Source organism: Salvelinus alpinus, chromosome 3, assembly GCF_045679555.1.
Source record: "Salvelinus alpinus chromosome 3, SLU_Salpinus.1, whole genome shotgun sequence".
NCBI lineage: Eukaryota > Metazoa > Chordata > Actinopteri > Salmoniformes > Salmonidae > Salvelinus > Salvelinus alpinus.
The window spans coordinates 57,585,972-57,605,768 of NC_092088.1; the positions used below are offsets into that span (position 1 = coordinate 57,585,972).

A 19,797-nucleotide genomic window follows, 5' to 3' on the forward strand; every position below is an offset into this window, starting at 1 on the left:
GGAGCCAGCAACCTGGAATTCCTTCAGCAGCCACTCACAGTCCTTGTGTTCAGTGGTGATGTCACAGCCTCATTATCAAAAAGGGGAGTGGGAGGGAGGAGCAGAGGGGAGTGGTGGGCTGTACCAAATGGAAATAGAAAGGGGGAGGGGGAGACTTGGCCATGACCTTCCCCATTTCTAAGTACATTTGTTATTTTAAGAGACAAAACATCCCCTAATATTTCACTGATGCGTAGACAGGCTCATGCACACAAAAAACGAACTTCCTGACTCTGTTTTACCAGCACGTCCTGTTAGAGTTCACTGCTAGCCCCCCCACCCTCACCGCTTCACATTAGTGTGTGGGCCTTACAAAAATGCACTGGCTTTTGAATGGCCAGACAAAGCCAGAAGAATAAGGAGCTCTCATAGTGAGCTCTGTGTAATAATATCCTAGACAGTGAACCGGACCCAAAGTGCAGGCAGGTCTCCCCAGTCTTCTCTCCTTTCCTCTCCTCTTCATTATTTAGCCATGTAGTCCACCTGACCCACCGCTTGAAGCGAGGGGTTATTAGATAATCACAGAGCACAAAATAAGCCTTTTATTTATCAGAAAAACAATGAATCCCCATTTACTCCATTTTTCCTGACAAGAAAGCACTCTTAAAACATTTACAGTAGTTAGACTAGTCGAACAGCACAATATTCCCACCCATCTGAAAACCCTTTGCCGGAAAGACCCCCTTTTACACCATTTCAAAGCTGGTCTTTCTTAAATTCCAGGCATTTTATGGTATGGAATTTCTTCACTAGCTTTAAATGGAAGGCATGGCTTTTAGGGGATAAAAGGTTTCTACTTCCCAAACCTCATGTGAATTCAACCCCGCCGGGCCCATTACTCCTGGCAATGTATTTATACTGTAACATATCTTAACATTGCTGTGTGTTTTCACAGGGCAGTCAGTCTAATGTGATTATACGCACTGAAAACCATTCCAGGTTTGGGCCGAGCCAGCCTGGCATAGCATGGCGGGGGAGGCGCTTCCAGATTAGGTTTTATATACAAACCCTTTGAAAGTTGGGTGAGTGTGGTATCTCTGTGCTGTCAAGAATGAGTGTGGGAGGTAAATGCACGGTGATAGCTGAATGAGCAAGGTAAACATGAGCAGTGAAAGGGGGCTGTTTATAGTAGTCAATAGTGAAGTGAAAACAGCTGAATGTCTGAAGGGAAAAGAGTATGGACCAAATGAAAAACTCCATATGAACTGCCCCAATTTCCTGTATGGTCGGAGCACAAATCACAAGGCCTCCTCGTGAATCCCCTCTGGAGCTCCTCTTCTGAATGGTGTGTTTGAGTGGAACATTCAGTTCAAAAAACATCCCTCTCCTCTCCACTGTTTAACTTAAATACTCCCTCACTTAAATAGCAGAACCCTCATCTGAAACAGTTTCTATATTATCTAATTAATGCATGCAAAAGCAATATCTCACTACTTACAACAATGTCCCATGAGGATGTTGCAAATGCTTTTTCACAAAGATGGTCCAGTGGTTTAAGATTCACAGTGGGGGGGGACACCATGTGATCTTAGTCATAACCCGCCAACCAGGAGAGTGAAGCAGTGAAACATCACTTGACAGCCACTCTCTCTGGCATGTGCTACACGACAGACATGCCTCTACAGCCATTGTACTGTAATCCACAAGGACAAAAGGGGAAACAATGGCGCACAAGCGGCGACAAAATAAACTCATTATGCTTCATTAGATGCCACAAAGTCAATCAACCAATGTGTTACTCGATAAGAGCCTTCCTTTTTCTTTTCTGATAACTAAATGCTTCCTTAAAGATGGTACACCAGAGACCTGCTAAGGCACAGACTCAAATATACAGGCACTCCACAAAAGCCCATACATAATCTAGATTAGAAGCTACACGGGGACAGCCATGAGACAGCTATGACAGGTGGAGGTGGTACGAAGCCAGTGGGTTGTTAAGAAACCTGGCCCTGCTGGCACAGTCTTCACTGGGCGCCACAGTGATGCGTTAAGGACACAAACTTGTAATCGTGGAGAATTTCACAACAGCACTCCGTTTCATCCCTGTCGAATGAGAATGACATTCTTATGAGTTCAGCTCCTGCCAGAAAGATTGATGAATATCTTTACTGAGCCAGAGTCAGAGTCCACTCCACACACATTCTCGTCTTTCTCTTATATTTGGGACATGATACACCCCCCCAGACCTGGGGAGTCTGTCTGAGTTGGTGGCTTCCTGTTTTAATGTGTAAATGTTGGAATGCAGAGAATGTTAGGAGCAGGGGGGCTTGGGGTGGATGCTCAGCAGCATAAAGACTCTTTAAGATGGGAGGAGAGGAGGCTGCCATGGCTAGTTTTATTTATTTACACGTCTTGGCTGGGCCGGCTTTTCAGAATGTGGCGATTGCTTTTAAGAGCTCCTCTCCTCAACTCCACAGCCATTCCTGTGACCTCCGCACTGGTTATTCCTGGACATTCCAGGGTCAAGCAGAGCGACGTTTACCAGAAACACACCAGGGATACTGCCAAGGTTACAAACAGGTCAATACACACAAATTGAAAGGGTGGAGAAAAAAATCCACAAACACTCTTACTGGAAACCAGCATCCCGCAGTGCAGACTGTCTTAGCAAGTGCAGGGGGTTCTTCATGACATTATTTACCATCGCAGACAGACATTCACACACAAACCTTTTGGCTGTTGGGCGTATTCTCATACTGTACACTACTGTACATACCATACCCTAATTTGGGATTAGCTCCAAACTGAATATGTACTGTTAGCCATACATACACACTCCCTTGCTCCTTCCTTCAGTGTAAGGAGATACAGATCTGTTTCTAGAGGGATCAGTGCAGTTAGCCCCAAGTGGTTTTAGATTTGCCTACCTATCATATGCACACTGTGGAGGTGAAACACACCAGGCCATACGCACTGTTCAGGAGAAAACTAGCCTGTGCCTCAGGAAGGGGCATCAGTTTACACCATAGACTTGATTGGTTTACACAGACATGTTAGTGTGATCAAACACAAGACCTGGCACCTCCTAAGTCATTCTGTATCCTTGAACAGCATGGTTTAGTGTGGTGGCGGGGTGCATTATGTAATGTATTTATTTATTTATTTTTATTTAACTAGGCAGGTCAGTTAAGAACAAATTCCTATTTTACAATGACAGCCTACCCCAGCCAAACCCTCCCCTAACCTGGACGACGCTGGGCCAATTGTGCCCTGCCCTGCACTGTACAGCTAACCTTAACTGGAACTGTTTGGCAACATTTTGAGAGGTGATTCTGAATTGAAGATTTTACTTAAATACAGTAAATGCCTATAAATACATGTTTCACCACACTGGTGAGCTCTCCACAACTAACAATGTGAGAAAATGGCAATATTCCATATTAAACTGCTGACATAGACAGAACCACACTGCTTGGCTGCCTAACTGATGATGAACGCCTCTGAAAAAAGGGGCAGGCATGTGTGAGTGATGTAAGCGCAGTCACCTCCATTAAGAGACGCCAAAGGAGCAGAATGCCATCGCCACTGCAACGTTAAACTCACATCTGGCCAGCAAATGCTAAGAGGGAGCGAGGGAGAGGGAGTGAGAGAGAGAGAGTGAACGAAAGAGAGAAAAAAGCAAGAGAGGGTAGGGCGGAGAGAAAGGGTTTGTACTACACAAACATCAGGTCAGTATAGAGATGGATTACATGAATACATGACTGGTGCAGTAATCAATAAAATCAGATCTGCTTAATTCGAAAACAGGGGAAAGTAATAATACCACGCAACATGATAACCGGTGATACACGAACAATATACCTCAGACCTAACAATACAAATTATGCTATATACAGTATTTAAACAATAAGGCCCCAGGGGGTGTGGTATATTTAAGCAATAATGCCCAAGGGCGTGTGGTATATGGCCACAGCTAAGGGCTGTTATTATGCATGACAGCCATGCTATATTGGCCATATACCACAAACCAGAGGTGCCTTATTGCTGTTATAAACTGGTTACCAACGTAATTAGAGCATTAAAAATAAATGTTTTGCCATACCCGTGGTATACCACGGCTGTCAGCCAATCAGCATTTCAGAGCTCGAACCACCCAGTTTATAATGGCCAATATACCATTTTTAAGGGCTGTTCTTATGCACGACCCAAAGCGGAGTGCCTGGATACAGCCTTTAGTCATGGTATAATGGCCATATACATCAAACCCCAGAGGTTCCTTATTGGTATTATAAACTGGTTACTAGTAGTGGGCACCAATATCGATAATTCTATATGATATCAATATCGTTTGATATCGATATGACTGAGGGATGTCGTGATATCGTTTAATACTTATTTTACCCGCTTTCTACACTCTTTTGTAAAAAACAAAACGCACCGGCATTTGCTGCCGCACTCGGCGGATAGCTAGCAAAGCAAAGACAAAGCATGGGTTCACCAATGAGACCAGCTCACTAACTTTAATACAACAAAAAGGTTGTCAAAATAGCAAGACAATAAATACTTTGGTCCACAATGTATTGCATGTTTCATATTATGATCAAAAATATAGGCTGTATCCAGGCACTCCGATTTGGGTCGTGCATAAGAACAGCCCTTAGAAATGGTATATTGGCCATTATAAACTGGGTGGTTCGAGCTCTGAAATGCTGATTGGCTGGCAGTCGTGGTATACCACGGGTATGACAAAACATTTATTTTTAGGGCACTAATTATGGCAAAACATGTTATAAACTGGTTACTGAACAAAAATAGAAACACAACATGCAACAATGTCAAAGATTTTACAGTTCATATAAGTAAATCAGTCAATTGAAATTAATTCATTAGGCCCTAATCTATTGATTTCACATGACTGGGCAGGGGCGCAGCCATGGGTGGACCTGGGAGGGCATAGGCCCAACCACTTGGGAGCCAGGCCCAGCCAATCAGGGCTTTATTACGGAGAGAAAAACTTCTCAGTTTTATCAGCTGTCCGGATGGCAGGTCTCAGTTGATCCCCAAAGGGAAGCAGTCGGATGTGGAGGTTCTGGGCTGGCGTGGTTACATGTGGTCTGTGGTTGTGACACCAGTTGGACGTACTGACAAATTCTCTAAAATTACATTGGAGGTGGCTTACGGTAGAGAAATTAACATTCAATTCTCTGGCAACAGCTCTGGTGGACATTTCTGCAGTCAGCATGCCAATTGCACGCTCCCTCAAAACCTGAGACATCTGTGGCATTGTGTTGAGTGACAAAACTGCAATTTTTTGGGGCCTTTTTTTGTCCCCAGCACAAGGTGCACCTGTGTAATGATACAGCTTCTTGATACACCTGCCAGGTGTATGGATTATCTTGGCAAAGGAAAAATGCTCCCTAACAGGGATGTAAACAAATTTGTGAACACAATTTCAGAGAAATAAGCTTTTTGTGCATGTGGAACATTTTTGGGATATTTTATTTCAGCTCATGAAACATGGGACCAAACATTTCATGTTTCGTTTATATTTTGTTAAGTATACATACATTTATTTGTTTCTCCATGAGTCAACTGCCCTCACATGCTAGCTAACTAGCCAGCTAGCCCACAAACAGTTATAGAACAAAATAGCAGGCAACAAACAACTGCTGGTGGAAAAATTCTTCACGAGCTAGATAGACAGCTGGAACATTGTAAGAAAGCAACTTTGTGCCATGTATGTATTCTTTACATTATTTCTGTTTATGCTTGTGCACATATCATCTGGTTTTAACAAACATCTTTGTAGTTAGCCAACTTGCTTTTCTTTTTTCATCTGCTTTAGCTAATGTTACCTAGCGACCCTCAGCTAGATGGTAGCTAACTAGCTAGCCAAGTAACGTAAACTCACTCACTTTTGTACATCGCCTTGGTCCGTACAATTGACCTTATTTTAGCGCCCCAAAAACGCAATTCTTCCAGATCAACTGTAATGTCAATACCATTGTAAAGCACAATTTCTCCCCTTTCCAACAAAATTAATGACATGACCTCCAAGCTGCCCGTTTCTGCATAATTCAAGGCAATGAGCTCCGTCGGGTCTTTTTAAAAATGGCGGGTGGGGAAGCAAAACTAATGCTTGGTAGTGAGAAGGAGAGGAGATGTGTGGGAAAACTGCTTTTTTTCACTCGATCTGTCCAATTTATCACCTTATCGCCTCTAATATGTAAATAAAACAATATAAAGTTTATATAATGTGTCATTACATACCTATTTGAAGGTTTGTGTCGAATTTGAATCGGGTTTTTTAGGGCAGTGCTGAAGTGATCTTCAGAAGTGAACAGCGGCTTTGAGAGTCATGATCGCTTACAGTGATGACACAAAAAATGACTAGGTATCCCCCCGTACCCCCGTCACTGTCCATTTCTTGTTTTTAAACAATGAGAGAAGTGCTACACCTGGTGGAGAGAGATTGTAAGACAGAAATAGTTGCTTTATGCGTGCTGTACGTTACGGCATGACACGTCACGATGTAACGGAGGGTCAGTTTTTTCAACTTTTCTCCAATACTATAGAGCCATTACCATGTCGATCAACGCTTGAATAGAAACGTAGTTCATACCCCAGATTTTGAAGTCAACACAGTCGCTACAGTCCCATTAGTTTTCTTTGCTGCCTCGTTTGAATGTCGCGATTGCGCACATTTGTACGGAATGGGGTGAGTTTATGTTAGCTAACGTTAGTGACCAGCCCACAAATCAGTGGTGGAACCCACCCGACAAAATAGCCAGCTAGCACTTGGTAAGACATATGGATATTTGTACCATATATATATTATTTGCATTATGTGTAGTTTAAAGTAACTGCCCAGTAAAAATCTCACTTTTAAAAGTTAATATTCTTTTAAGTCATATCTAAAGAAATTTGTTGACTCGTTCTATACTGGTACTATACTGGCCAAAGCAATAATTGGAGAAAAATATAATTTTAAAAAACAACTCAAACTTGTATCTCAAACAGAACATTGAAAAAAGTATTTATATTTCCTCATAGAACATGATGTCATCTCGCTAAGGATGACGACCTGGCCAACCAGCGGCCTAGAGAAGGATGAGCTGGCCAAATCAGTGGTCTACAAGCTCAACTCTCTCCTACAGATCAGATTTGTTGCTAATCGGACAAAGACGGAATGGGCACAAAATGTATAGCTAGAAATGTAGCTCCAAATTTGGAATAGTGGTACAGCTAAATTAGTTTACTCCAATTTAGGTCTAGCTAGCTAGCCAGTCAGTTTGCTTGTTCAAATTTGGAGCAGTTTGAGCTCTCATCACATGACAACAACTATGGTGGCTCATAAGGAACTGAAACCACGTTACCATGTGATATAGATATAAAAAAAAATGCAACTGATTAGGCTTGGGCGGAATACTGTATATTCCATAAACCGGGGTATTTTGAAATACCCACAGTATGATTTTCCACTCACCCAAAAAAAACATATTCACAAAAATGTAATTGAGCCAGTCACATGTCATATCTGTTTACAAAGAGCACACAGAGCAAGCAAACTGAAGTTTAATGATGTGACAATCCACTGTTGAGCAGCGCAAGAGAGGTGATCAAGTTACACTGGAAATTCACTACTATTGTTTGCGATTATAGCATTGAGTCTTCTTGGGTATGACCCTACAAGCTTGGCACACCTGTATTTGGGGAGTTTCTCTCATTCTTCTCTGCAGATCCTCTCAAGCTCTGTCAAGTTGGATGGGGACTATACTGCACAACTATTTTCAGGTCTCTCCAGAGATGTTTGATCGGGTTCAAGTCTGGGCTCTGGTTGGGCCACTCAAGGACATTCGGAGACTTGTCCCGAAGCCACTCCTGCATTCTCTTGGCTGTGTGCTTAGGGTCGTTGTCTTGTTGGAAGGTGAACCTTCATCCCAGTCTGAGGTCCTGAACACTCTGGAGCAGGCTTTCACGAAAGATCGCTCTGTAATTTACTCCGTTAATCTTTGCCTTGATCCTGACTAGTCTCCCAGTCCCTGCCGCTGAAAAACATCCCCACAGCATGATGCTGCCATCACCATGCCAGGTTTCCTCCAGATGTGATGCTTGGCATTGAGGCCAAAGTGTTCAATCTTTGTTTCATCAGACCAGAAAATTTTGTTTCTCATGGTTTGAGAGTCTTTAGGTGCCTTTTGGCAAACTCCAAGCGGGCGGTCATGTGCGTTTTACTGAGGAGTGGCTTCTGTCTGGCCACTCTACCATAAAGGCGTGATTGGTGGAGTGTTGCAGAGATGGATGTACTTCTGGAAGGTTCTCCTATCGCCACAGAGGAACTCTGGAGCTCTGTCAGAGTGACCATCGGGTTCTTGGTCACCTCCCTGACCAAGGCCCTTCTCCCCCCCAATACTCAGTTTGGCCGGGTGGTCAGCTCTAGGAAGAGTCTTAGATGTTCCAAAAGTCTTCCATTTAAGAATCATGGAGGCCACTGTGTTCCTGGGGACCTTCAATGCTGCAGAAATGTTTTGGTACCCTTCCACAGATCTGTGCCTCGACACAATCCTGTCTCGGAGCACTACAGACAATTCCTTTGACATCATGGCTTGGTTTTTGCTCTGACATCTGTGGGACCTTATATAGACAGGTGTGTGTGCACCTTTCCAAATCATGTCCAATCAATTGAATTTACCACATGTGGACTCCAATCAAGTTGTAGAAACATCTCAAGGATTATCAATGGAAACAGGATGCACCTGAGCTCAATTTCGAGTCTCATAGCAAAGGGGCTGAATACTTGCAAAATTGTCTAAAAACCTGTTTTCGCTTTGTCACTATGGGTATTGTGTGTTGATTGCTGCAGATTTTTTTTCTATTTAATCCATTTTAGAATAAGTCTGTAACGCAACAAAATGTGTAAAAAGTCAAGGGGTTTGAATATTTTCCGAAGGCACTGTACATAGTCTACAAAAAGCAACTCAGACAGTGACACAAGCTACTCTATGGGGATAAGAGAAAAGCAGGATTTACAATACATATGGCCCAATAACAAGAATACAGCCATTATCATGAATGAAAGACCAAATAACTGAAAGTCAAAGAGCCGGAGAAGCCATGTTGTGGTGCTGTAGTCCCCAACAACTCCTGCATATTTAAGAGGCAGGTGAATTATTTAGTTAAGTGAAACACTAGCACATTAGCCTAGAAACCAGTGAACTACGGAGCCCAAAAACAGGCCTACAGCTACGATTACAGCACAAACACAGTGCCACCACGAATACTACTGGGGGTAAAAGGGGAACACCTTAGCAGGGACACATTCTGTACTGTAGGGGGGTACAGTAGGTGGTCTCTTTTCATTGTCTGGGTGAGCCCAAATACCGCATTGTATTAAGATGTAAGATGGGCATTATGGAACAACAACAGTGCCACATAGACCTTAGGACAGGAGGATATGGCTTTATAATGGCCATTCTAGCTACAATGCTTCATCTTAAAAGGAGGCAGTGGCAGCCTGTGTGTGTATACTTTTCTACAATAACACAGGGCTTTGACCACTTACTGTACGTTAGTATATTTATTTTCTGTACAACATAGATTACCAGCCCCCAGAGTTAATCCTCATTTTCCATAATTAATTATTCCTCGTTAACGGCTATTCTGTAACTCTGTGTCCACTAATCCCCTGTTAATCTTCACAGAAGTACCTTATGCGGTCCAGAGACAGTGGACATACTCACCTCAATGACATTAAAGCCTAATGATCCCAATTAACAAGCAATACAGCTTAATCCTATGTAGCACAGAAACTTAATCTGATTAAATCAAGAGAGTAGCTGGAGAGTTCAATTGGCTCAAGAGTAGCCAAAGGATAGGCTGAATCCAGCCTGACCCTATGAGGAAGTATACATCACTGTGACATTTGTAACCCATTTATGCAATAGAAGAAGCTTGTGCTGTGTCAGTTGGGGCCAGTGTTGGCCCCTAGTGTTTAGTTAGTCTATGACCAGGCAGTCGGGTTGGAGCAGGGGACAAAGTTGTTTGCGTATCCACCGTAGATGCTTGAACTGTGCTGGAAAGGACAATGTAAAACAGTATATCCATGTGTAAGATGGTCCTCAGATCCAGTAGTGTTGTAGTTCTGGTGCCTATGTAACAGTATAACTTTATTCCGTCCCCTCGTCCCGACCCGGGCGCGAACCAGGGATCCTCTGCACACATCAACAACAGTCACCCACGAAGCATCGTTACCCATCGCTCCACAAAAGCCGCGGCCTCTGCAGAGCAAGGGGAACCACTACTAGAACAGGGCTCCGGGCAGCCGAGCGGAAATGGAGGAAAACTCGCCTCCCTGCGGACCTGGCATCCTTTCACTCCCTCCTCTCTACATTCTCCTCTTCTGTCTCTGCTGCTAAAGCCAATTTCTACCACTCTAAATTCCAAGCATCTGCCTCTAACCCTAGGAAGCTCTTTGCCACCTTCTCCTCCCTCCTGAATCCTCATCCCCCTCCTCCCCCCTCCTCCCTCTCTGCTGATGACTTCGTCAACCATTTTGAAAAGAAGGTCGACGACATCCGATCCTCGTTTGCTAAGTCAAACGACACCGCTGGTTCTGCTCACACTGCCCTACCCTGTGCTTTGACCTCTTTCTCCCCTCTCTCTCCAGATGAAATATCGCGTCTTGTGACGGCCGGCCGCCCAACAACCTGCCCGCTTGACCCTATCCCCTCCTCTCTTCTCCAGACCATTTCCGGAGACCTTCTCCCTTACCTCACCTCGCTCATCAACTCATCCTTGACCGCTGGCTACGTCCCTTCCGTCTTCAAGAGAGCGAGAGTTGCACCCCTTCTGAAAAAACCTACACTCGATCCCTCCGATGTCAACAACTACAGACCAGTATCCCTTCTTTCTTTTCTCTCCAAAACTCTTGAACGTGCCGTCCTTGGCCAGCTCTCCTGCTATCTCTCTCAGAATGACCTTCTTGATCCAAATCAGTCAGGTTTCAAGACTAGTCATTCAACTGAGACTGCTCTTCTCTGTGTCACGGAGGCGCTCCGCACTGCTAAAGCTAACTCTCTCTCCTCTGCTCTCATCCTTCTAGACCTATCGGCTGCCTTTGATACTGTGAACCATCAGATCCTCCTCTCCACCCTCTCCGAGCTGGGCATCTCCGGCGCGGCCCACGCTTGGATTGCGTCCTACCTGACAGGTCGCTCCTACCAGGTGGCGTGGCGAGAATCTGTCTCCGCACCACGTGCTCTCACCACTGGTGTCCCCCAGGGCTCTGTTCTAGGCCCTCTCCTATTCTCGCTATACACCAAGTCACTTGGCTCTGTCATATCCTCACATGGTCTCTCCTATCATTGCTATGCAGACAACACACAATTAATCTTCTCCTTTCCCCCCTCTGATAACCAGGTGGTGAATCGCATCTCTGCATGTCTGGCAGACATATCAGTGTGGATGACGGATCACCACCTCAAGCTGAACCTCGGCAAGACGGAGCTGCTCTTCCTCCCGGGGAAGGACTGCCCGTTCCATGATCTCGCCATCACGGTTGACAACTCCATTGTGTCCTCCTCCCAGAGTGCTAAGAACCTTGGCGTGATCCTGGACAACACCCTGTCGTTCTCAACTAACATCAAGGCGGTGACCCGTTCCTGTAGGTTCATGCTCTACAACATTCGCAGAGTACGACCCTGCCTCACGCAGGAAGCGGCGCAGGTCCTAATCCAGGCACTTGTCATCTCCCGTCTGGATTACTGCAACTCGCTGTTGGCTGGGCTCCCTGCCTGTGCCATTAAACCCCTACAACTCATCCAGAACGCCGCAGCCCGTCTGGTGTTCAACTTTCCCAAGTTCTCTCACGTCACCCCGCTCCTCCGCTCTCTCCACTGGCTTCCAGTTGAAGCTCGCATCCGCTACAAGACCATGGTGCTTGCCTACGGAGCTGTGAGGGGAACGGCACCTCCGTACCTTCAGGCTCTGATCAGGCCCTACACCCAAACAAGGGCACTGCGTTCATCCACCTCTGGCCTGCTCGCCTCCCTACCTCTGAGGAAGTACAGTTCCCGCTCAGCCCAGTCAAAACTGTTCGCTGCTCTGGCACCCCAATGGTGGAACAAACTCCCTCACGACGCCAGGTCAGCGGAGTCAATCACCACCTTCCGGAGACACCTGAAACCCCACCTCTTTAAGGAATACCTAGGATAGGATAAAGTAATCCTTCTAACCCCCCCCCCTTAAAAGAGTTAGATGCACTATTGTAAAGTGGTTGTTCCACTGGATATCATGAGGTGAATGCACCAATTTGTAAGTCGCTCTGGATAAGAGCGTCTGCTAAATGACTTAAATGTAAATGTAAATGTACTTCAAGGTCTCAAAGCGAGTGACGTCACCGATTGAAACGCTATTAGCGCGCACCACCGCTAACTAGCTAGCCATTTCACATCAGTTACACCTACCTGCCAAGGCCTTGATGCGGGAGCGTTCAAACAGCCTGGCCGAGCTGTTTTCGTTGTCCCACTCGTCAGCATCCCAGCGGTTGTTGACAATGTCGCTGCTGTACTGCTGCTGCTGCTGCTGCTGCTGCTGCTGCTGCTGCTGCTGCTGCTGGATCTCCATGTGGTCGTAATCGGCGGCTACAGATGTCATCCTGACCTTTCAACTGTCACACTGCCACACATCGGCCGCTTCTCCTGAAGCCCTGTGGACACAGAGGAGATGATGTGTTTAGGGAAATGATCAGGCGTATGATGATTTTACATAATCAACCAAGGGTGTGTTAAATCAAGCAAATGTGCATTGCTATTCCAACTACATCCTAACATTAGTCTTTAATCTCAAGCCCTAATCTTCAATGATTATATTGTACTGGTTATAGAGATTCTGACCAATTCTGTCCAAATTAGAAGTAAGTTGTCTCCCCCTAATGTCTCAAACAGCTTGTGTGAATTTGTAAAGCTTGTTTACAGTACCACCTCCTGGTGATAAAATGTAACTACTCCAATACATAGAAGAAAGCTGAATTCTCATCTGTTGGCAATGGCAGCAACTGTGAGGCTCCATTACATGCTGACTGCACTGGCCACACGCGTGTCCGCATGCACCATCGCGTGTCCTCATGCACCATTGCGTGCATGTTGATTTTGTCCATCCACACCAGGCCCCCAGTGTCCGGTCTGGGGCGTGAAGTCACAAACTCTGTTGGTCGTCTACTGCGTAGCAACCTAGTGGTGCCAAAAGCCATGGTCTATCCCAAAAAGCCTATGTAAATTCGATTACCAGAGTGACCAAAAATAATAATAATTGAAGGCTGTTTTGGACTATAAAATTAGTTTATTATGATCAAGTACGATCCCCATGGTCAATTATTTTAAAGTTAGCTACAAATCGAGACATTTAATTAAACAGTGATGCATTCTAACCACTTAGTGGATTTGGCTGTTTCAGCCACACCCGTCGCTGACAGGTGTATAAAATCAAGCACACTGCCATGCAATCTCCATAGACAAACATTGACAGTAGTATGGCCTTACTGAAGAGCTGAGGGACTTTCAATCTGGCATAGTCATAGGATGCCAGCTTTCCAACAAGTCAGTTCGTAACATTTCTGCCCTGCTAGAGCTGCCCCGGTGAACTGTAAGTGCTGTTATTGTGAAGTGAAAACATTTAGGATCAACAACGGCTCAGCCACGAATTGGTAGGCCACAAAAGCTCACAGAATGGGACTGCTGAGTGCTGAATCGCATAGTACGTAAATATCATCTGTCCTCGGTTGCAACACTCACTACCGAGTTCCAAACTGCTTCTGGAAGCAATGTCAGCACAATAACTGTTCGTCGGGAGCTTCATGAAATGGGTTTCCATGGCTGAACAGCCGCACACAAACCTAAGATCACCATGTGCAAAGCCAAGCATCGGCTGGAGTAGTGTAAAGCTTGCCACCATTGGACTCTGGAGCAGTGGAAACTGGAGTGATGAATCACGCCTCACCATCTGGCAGTCTGACGAACGAATCTGGGTTTTGCAGATGCCAGGAGTACGCTACATGACCCATTGAATAGTGCCAACTGTAAAGTTTGGTGGAGGAGGAATAATGGTCTGGGGCTGTTTTTCATGGTTCCGGCTAAGCCCCTTAGTTCCAGTGAAGAGAAATCTTAACAATACTGCATACAATTACATTCTAGACGATTCTGTGCTTCCAACTTTGGGGCAACAGTTTGGGGAAAGCCCTTTCCTGTTTCAGCATGACAATGCCCCTGTGCACGAAGCAAGGTCCATGCAGAAATGGTTTGTCCAGATCGGTGTAGAAGAACTTGACTGGCCTGCACAGAGCCCTGACCTCAACCCCATCAAACACCTTTGGGATGAATTGGAGCGCCAACTGCGAGCCAAGCCTAATCGCCCAAAATCAGTGCCCAACCTCAATAATGCTCCTGTGGCTGAATGGAAACAAGTCCCCGCAGCAATGTTCCAACATCTAGTGAAAAGCCTTCCCAGGAGAGAGGAGGCAGTTATAGCAGCAAAGGGGGGACCAACTCCATAATAATGCCCATGATTTAGGTATGAGATGTTCGACAAGCAGGTGTCCACATACTTTTGGCAAAGTGTGCGCATGCAACGTGGCTCATTAAACTCAAGTTGGCTTTCAGAGCACCTATAAAACAAAGTTAGACAAAAGAGTTTAACACAATCTGGCCAACAACACTATTGTAGGACACAGCACACACAGCATTTTCTAAACTATGCTGGTAAACATGAAATATGCCTCAGCAACATTTCATACAGATAAAATCAGAGTATGACTGTAAAAAAAAAATATGTTTGAAGGGATACCTTGCTACAGTCCAATGAAAAGTCCCGCTGCACCACAAAAAAATACAAATCTTGCAAATAGTATACACCACATCTAAAGTATACACCACATCTAGTACCCAGTACCCACCACCATTTTTAGTACGTTCCACCCAAAAACATGCTCATTACAGCCTTAGCAGCCTGTCTTGTTCTCCCTCTGCTAGCCCCTGTGTTCTGCTGCAGTCAGACAGTCATTGGCCAGACTAAGTGAATCAACTCAGCTCATTTCAATGGGACAGGCCAGTGTTTGCCTGATGAACACAGCAAATCGTCGAGAGGAGAAGTCTATCTGAACACCAACAGTCAGCAAACATTGGACAATGGTGCTCTGGCTAGTGTAGACTGTCTGAGGGCCAACAGAGCCGCAATCATAGAGAAACACACACACACACACACACACACACACACACACACACACACACACACACACACACACACACACACACACACACACACACACACACACACACACACACACGTCTGAAAGTGTGTCAGGACATGGACTTAGGAGGGGAGGAGACTGCATGGTGGCGACCAGCAGTGGCAGTGGGAGAGATTAACACGAAGACTCCGAGACAGCACAGCAGAATGGTATCTAGTGGTGAAAGCAGCACACCGTAAATGATGCTGAATACCAACAGCACCTGTCTTGCAGTACTTAACCAGACCACCTGGGGAATCAACCACTATCGATGGTTGAGAGCTATCGAACCATGACCGGGATCACTGGTGTGGGATAAGGGCTATGGATTTTACAAATCATTCTTCCATACAGTGAGCAATGTTGTTCTCCACATTTGCTAGATTGCATGAGAGCGTCTGCAGTATGTAATGGGTTTGGCTCAGGGGTAGTATGTCTGGATACTCTAATTCTAAACCTGCTTCACCAAAGAGGCTCAGCCCCAGCAACGCATCATCCTCACACCCCCACCGACATCCTCCCATCCTGTCACTCTGATGATGCAGGGAGATGTTGTGTTCACCCACTGTGTGCTGGGTAAGACAGAGAGATGGAGAGAGAAGAGAGAGGGTTGGTCTGCTGTGACTGTAGGCTATAAAGGGCCGGGATAAGATACAGAATCTAGATGCTGATGTGTGTGTGTGTGTGTGTGTGTGTGTGTGTGTGTGTGTGTGTGTGTGTGTGTGTGTGTGTGTGTGTGTGTGTGTGTGTGTGTGTGTGTGTGTGTGTGTGTGTGTGTGTGTGTGTGTGTGCGCGCGCACACATAAGGCAGTAAATGGATAACAGGTCGAAAATATATATTTTTAGCCTGTGTGGTAGAGGAAGGTGAGCACCTCACAAGAGAGAAAGAGGGAGGAGAGGAGGAGAGGATAAAGGGAAGGCGAGAATCCATGAAATACCTATCTATGGACGACCTTCAACAAATTGTACCTCGGCTTGTATCCATCCATCATCCTATTACAGACTACAAATATCACCCATCTTACAGGTCTACAGAGGATGTATTCATTGTCCATGACAGTGCACTGAACACAGACACAAAACATACAGACATTGATGGTACTGACACTGACATGCAGAGATGACGTCATACACCAAAAAACAAACATTCACAAACAAACAGTAGAGAAACATTCCATCCTTTAAATCAGGGCTAATCCATACCAACTGCTGACTCATTTCACTTTCAAAGCCTCTCTTCTTGAGGAGGGTAGTTTCATCATTCTCTCCTACCCTAAGAGCGACACACATTGTGCCTTCCCTGAGCACAGGCTCAACACGAGCACATCAGGGGTCAAATAAACTGATCTGCAGACTGGTACATCGATGTATAAATACAAATACATTTAAAAAAGAGGTCAATGTTGGGTCAATATGAGCCTAGAAAGCAGGACGCTGGCATGGAGATGATTGCATCATCAGAATATGCTTAGCATTTTTCATTGTTTACATTGAACCCAATGCTACTTAAGAACAGGGTAAAAAAGGGCCCACTTTCTCAATATTTTTCTTAAAGCTGCATGTGTGGCCAAACACAGGTCAGCAATACTTTACAATAACTTATTGCCATTTAGTTACAGCTGTATTGGATCCACTCCGGCTCTCGTTTTCAATTTTGTGCTGCCTTTCTCTAAATTATTCATTTGATTTCTCCTTCACCCTTTCACGTTTTCTCTTTTGATCCAGCGCCATTTCTCTCTCCAGTCTCCTACATAGAAACATTTCAGTGACTGTATTGAAAAGGGCCTTTATCAAGATCGAACTAAAGATCTCCATGGAAACCAAACAGACAAAAGCCTTTGTTGCAAACTGAAAATGGTACAGTGTTCCATCTCGGCCTACTCCATAAGGCTGCCAAGCATAACACAAAGGCAGGTCCAAAACAATCTTATTTTACAATTTACTTGATCAAGAGATAGGAAAATAAAAACATTGATTGTTCACATAGGAATTGAAAACCAATGAAGGGTTAAAAACAAACATTTTCCAGTCAAAGGGTTTTGTGAAACAGTAGACAATTTATAGTTTTATACTATACACTAGACTAGGGCACTTATATTAACTTAGTTTGCTATTCATTTGTAAATATATCATCGTCACAGCCTGACCCTCTGAAAACAGGGATCGGATCTACAGTGCCTTCGGAAAGTATTCAGACCCATTATGCAATTTATTTATTTTTTTACCTCAATATACACACAATACCCCATAATGACAAAACGAAAACAGGTTTTCAGTAAATTTCGCAAATTAAAAAAAAATGTGCATAAGTATTCAGCCCCTTTGCCATGAGACTCGAAATTGAGCTCAGGTACATCCTGTTTCCATTGATCATCCTTTCTCCAATTTGATTGGAGTCCACCTGTGGTAATCTCAATTGATTGGACATGATTTGGAATGGCACACAACTGTCTATATAAAGTCCCACAGTTGACAGTGCATGTCAGAGCAAAACCAAGCCATGAGGTCAAAGGAATTGTCCGCAGAGCTCCGAGACAGGTTTGTGTCCAGGCACAGATCTAGGGAAGTGTAACACAACATTCATGCAGCATTGAAGGCCCCCAAGAACACAGTGGCCTCAATCATTCTTAAATGGAAGATGTTTGGAACCACCAAGACTCTTCCTAGAGCTGGCCGCCTAGCCAAACTGAGCAATCGGAGGAGAAGGGCCTTGGTCAGGGAGGTCACCAAGAACCCGATGGTCACTCTGTCAGAGCTCCAGAGTTCCTCTGTGGAGATGGAAGAACCTTCCAGAAAGAGAACCATCTCTGTAGCACTCCACCAATCACGCCTTTATGGCAGTGGCCAGACGGAAGCAACTCCTCAGTAAAAGGCACATGACAGCCAGCTGGGAGTTTGCCAAAAGGCACCTAAAGACTCTCAGACCATGAGAAACAAGATACTCTGGTCTGATGAAACCAAGATTGAACTCTTTGGCCTCAATGCCAATCGTCACGTCTGGAGGAAACCTGGCACCATCCCTACTGTGAAGCATGGTGGCAGCATCATGCTGTGGGGATGTTTTTCAGCAGCAGGGACTGGGAGACTAGTCAGGATCGAGGCAAAGATGAACAGAGCAAAGTACAGAGAGATCCTTCATGAAAACCTGCTCCAGAGTGCTCGGGACCTCAGACTGGGGGCGAAGGTTCACCTTCCAACAGGACAACGACCCTAAGCACACAGCCAAGACAATGCAGGAGTGGCTTTGGGACAAGCCTCTGAATTTCCTTGAGTGGCCCAACAAGAGCCCAGACTCCCCATTCAGCACTGTATACTTTGAAGAGACACTGGTTGCAGTTTCCGGAATTTCTCCAGTTTCCTTCTATGTCAAACCCAATAGCAGGCTCAGAAAGCTCTCTCACTGCAACCTCTCTGACATCATCCACACTAACCAGGTTTCCATTCAACCATTTCATGCAGATGAATTACCTAACGCATCAAAAAAGTCACGACCAGGCTGATGGACACAGGAAATGCTGGTACATATTTCTAAATGCCGACAGACATTGTTTGTTCGACATGGAGTGATCTTTTAGTGTCTCTAAAATTAATTAGGTGGCGGTGGAAATGGCGGAGAAAAACATTGCTAATAACCATCCTATTTTAGTCAATTTGTACTCACGCGATGATATGTTGTGTAGTTCTCCCACTACGTCTCGGGAAAGCATGCAGTTTATTAGGCTACAGATGAAATCAATTATTAACTTCACAGGGTGGTGAAAGTGCACACACACAAAGGAGTTTGACGCTCCTTTCCAATAAATATTGAGGGTCTTATTCTGGTGACATGATGATCGATGATTGGCTGCCATTTGACAAATAAAAATAATCTCGCTCTTATCCATAATAATCTCATCATGTAGGTAGACTACCTGCACTGTATCTGCCAGCTGTTGGCTAGAGCACACGTGCCAAGACCAGAGTGGTCACATTTGTGACAAAACCATCACTAGAGTTGAAAATGCGATGGAAACCCATTTAACTTTGTATGTGCACTACGTCATCACGCACAGACTTTTATCTGCAATACATTTGCAGTATCTTTTTGATACTGTCGTAAAGCAAACTAAAAAGCAGCATTCCCCAAGTGAGGATGGCTTTCACTTCAGCAGTAATAAATTCATGAACTTCTTTGAGGAAAAGATCATGATCATTAGAAAGCAAATTACGGACTCCTCATTAAATCTGCGTATTGCTCCAAAGCTCAGCTGTCCTGAGTCTGCACAACTCTGCCAGGACCTAGGATCAAGGGAGACACTTAAGTGTTTTAGTACTATATCTCTTGACACAATGATGAAAATAATCATGGCCTCTAAACCTTCAAGCTGCATACTGGACCCTATTCCAACTAAACTACTTAAAGAGCTGCTTCATGTGCTTGGCCCTCCTATATTGAACATAATAAACGGCTCTCTATCCACCGGGTGTGTACCAACCTCACTAAAAGTGGCAGTAATAAAGCCTCTCTTGAAAAAGCCAAACCATGACCCAGAAAATTT

The 19,797-nt window shown here is 44.8% G+C and overlaps 1 protein-coding gene across 1 annotated transcript in view; it reads right to left on the bottom strand.

Moving 5' to 3' along the window:
* Window positions 1-19,797, bottom strand: part of LOC139570997 (spectrin beta chain, non-erythrocytic 1) — a 136,594-nt gene that overhangs the window by 80,942 nt on the left and 35,855 nt on the right. The window contains exon 2 of the mRNA XM_071393429.1: window positions 12,444-12,685. Coding sequence (XP_071249530.1) covers window positions 12,444-12,633 — 190 coding nt within the window. The 5' untranslated portion in view covers window positions 12,634-12,685. The remainder of the gene's footprint in view (window positions 1-12,443; window positions 12,686-19,797) is intronic.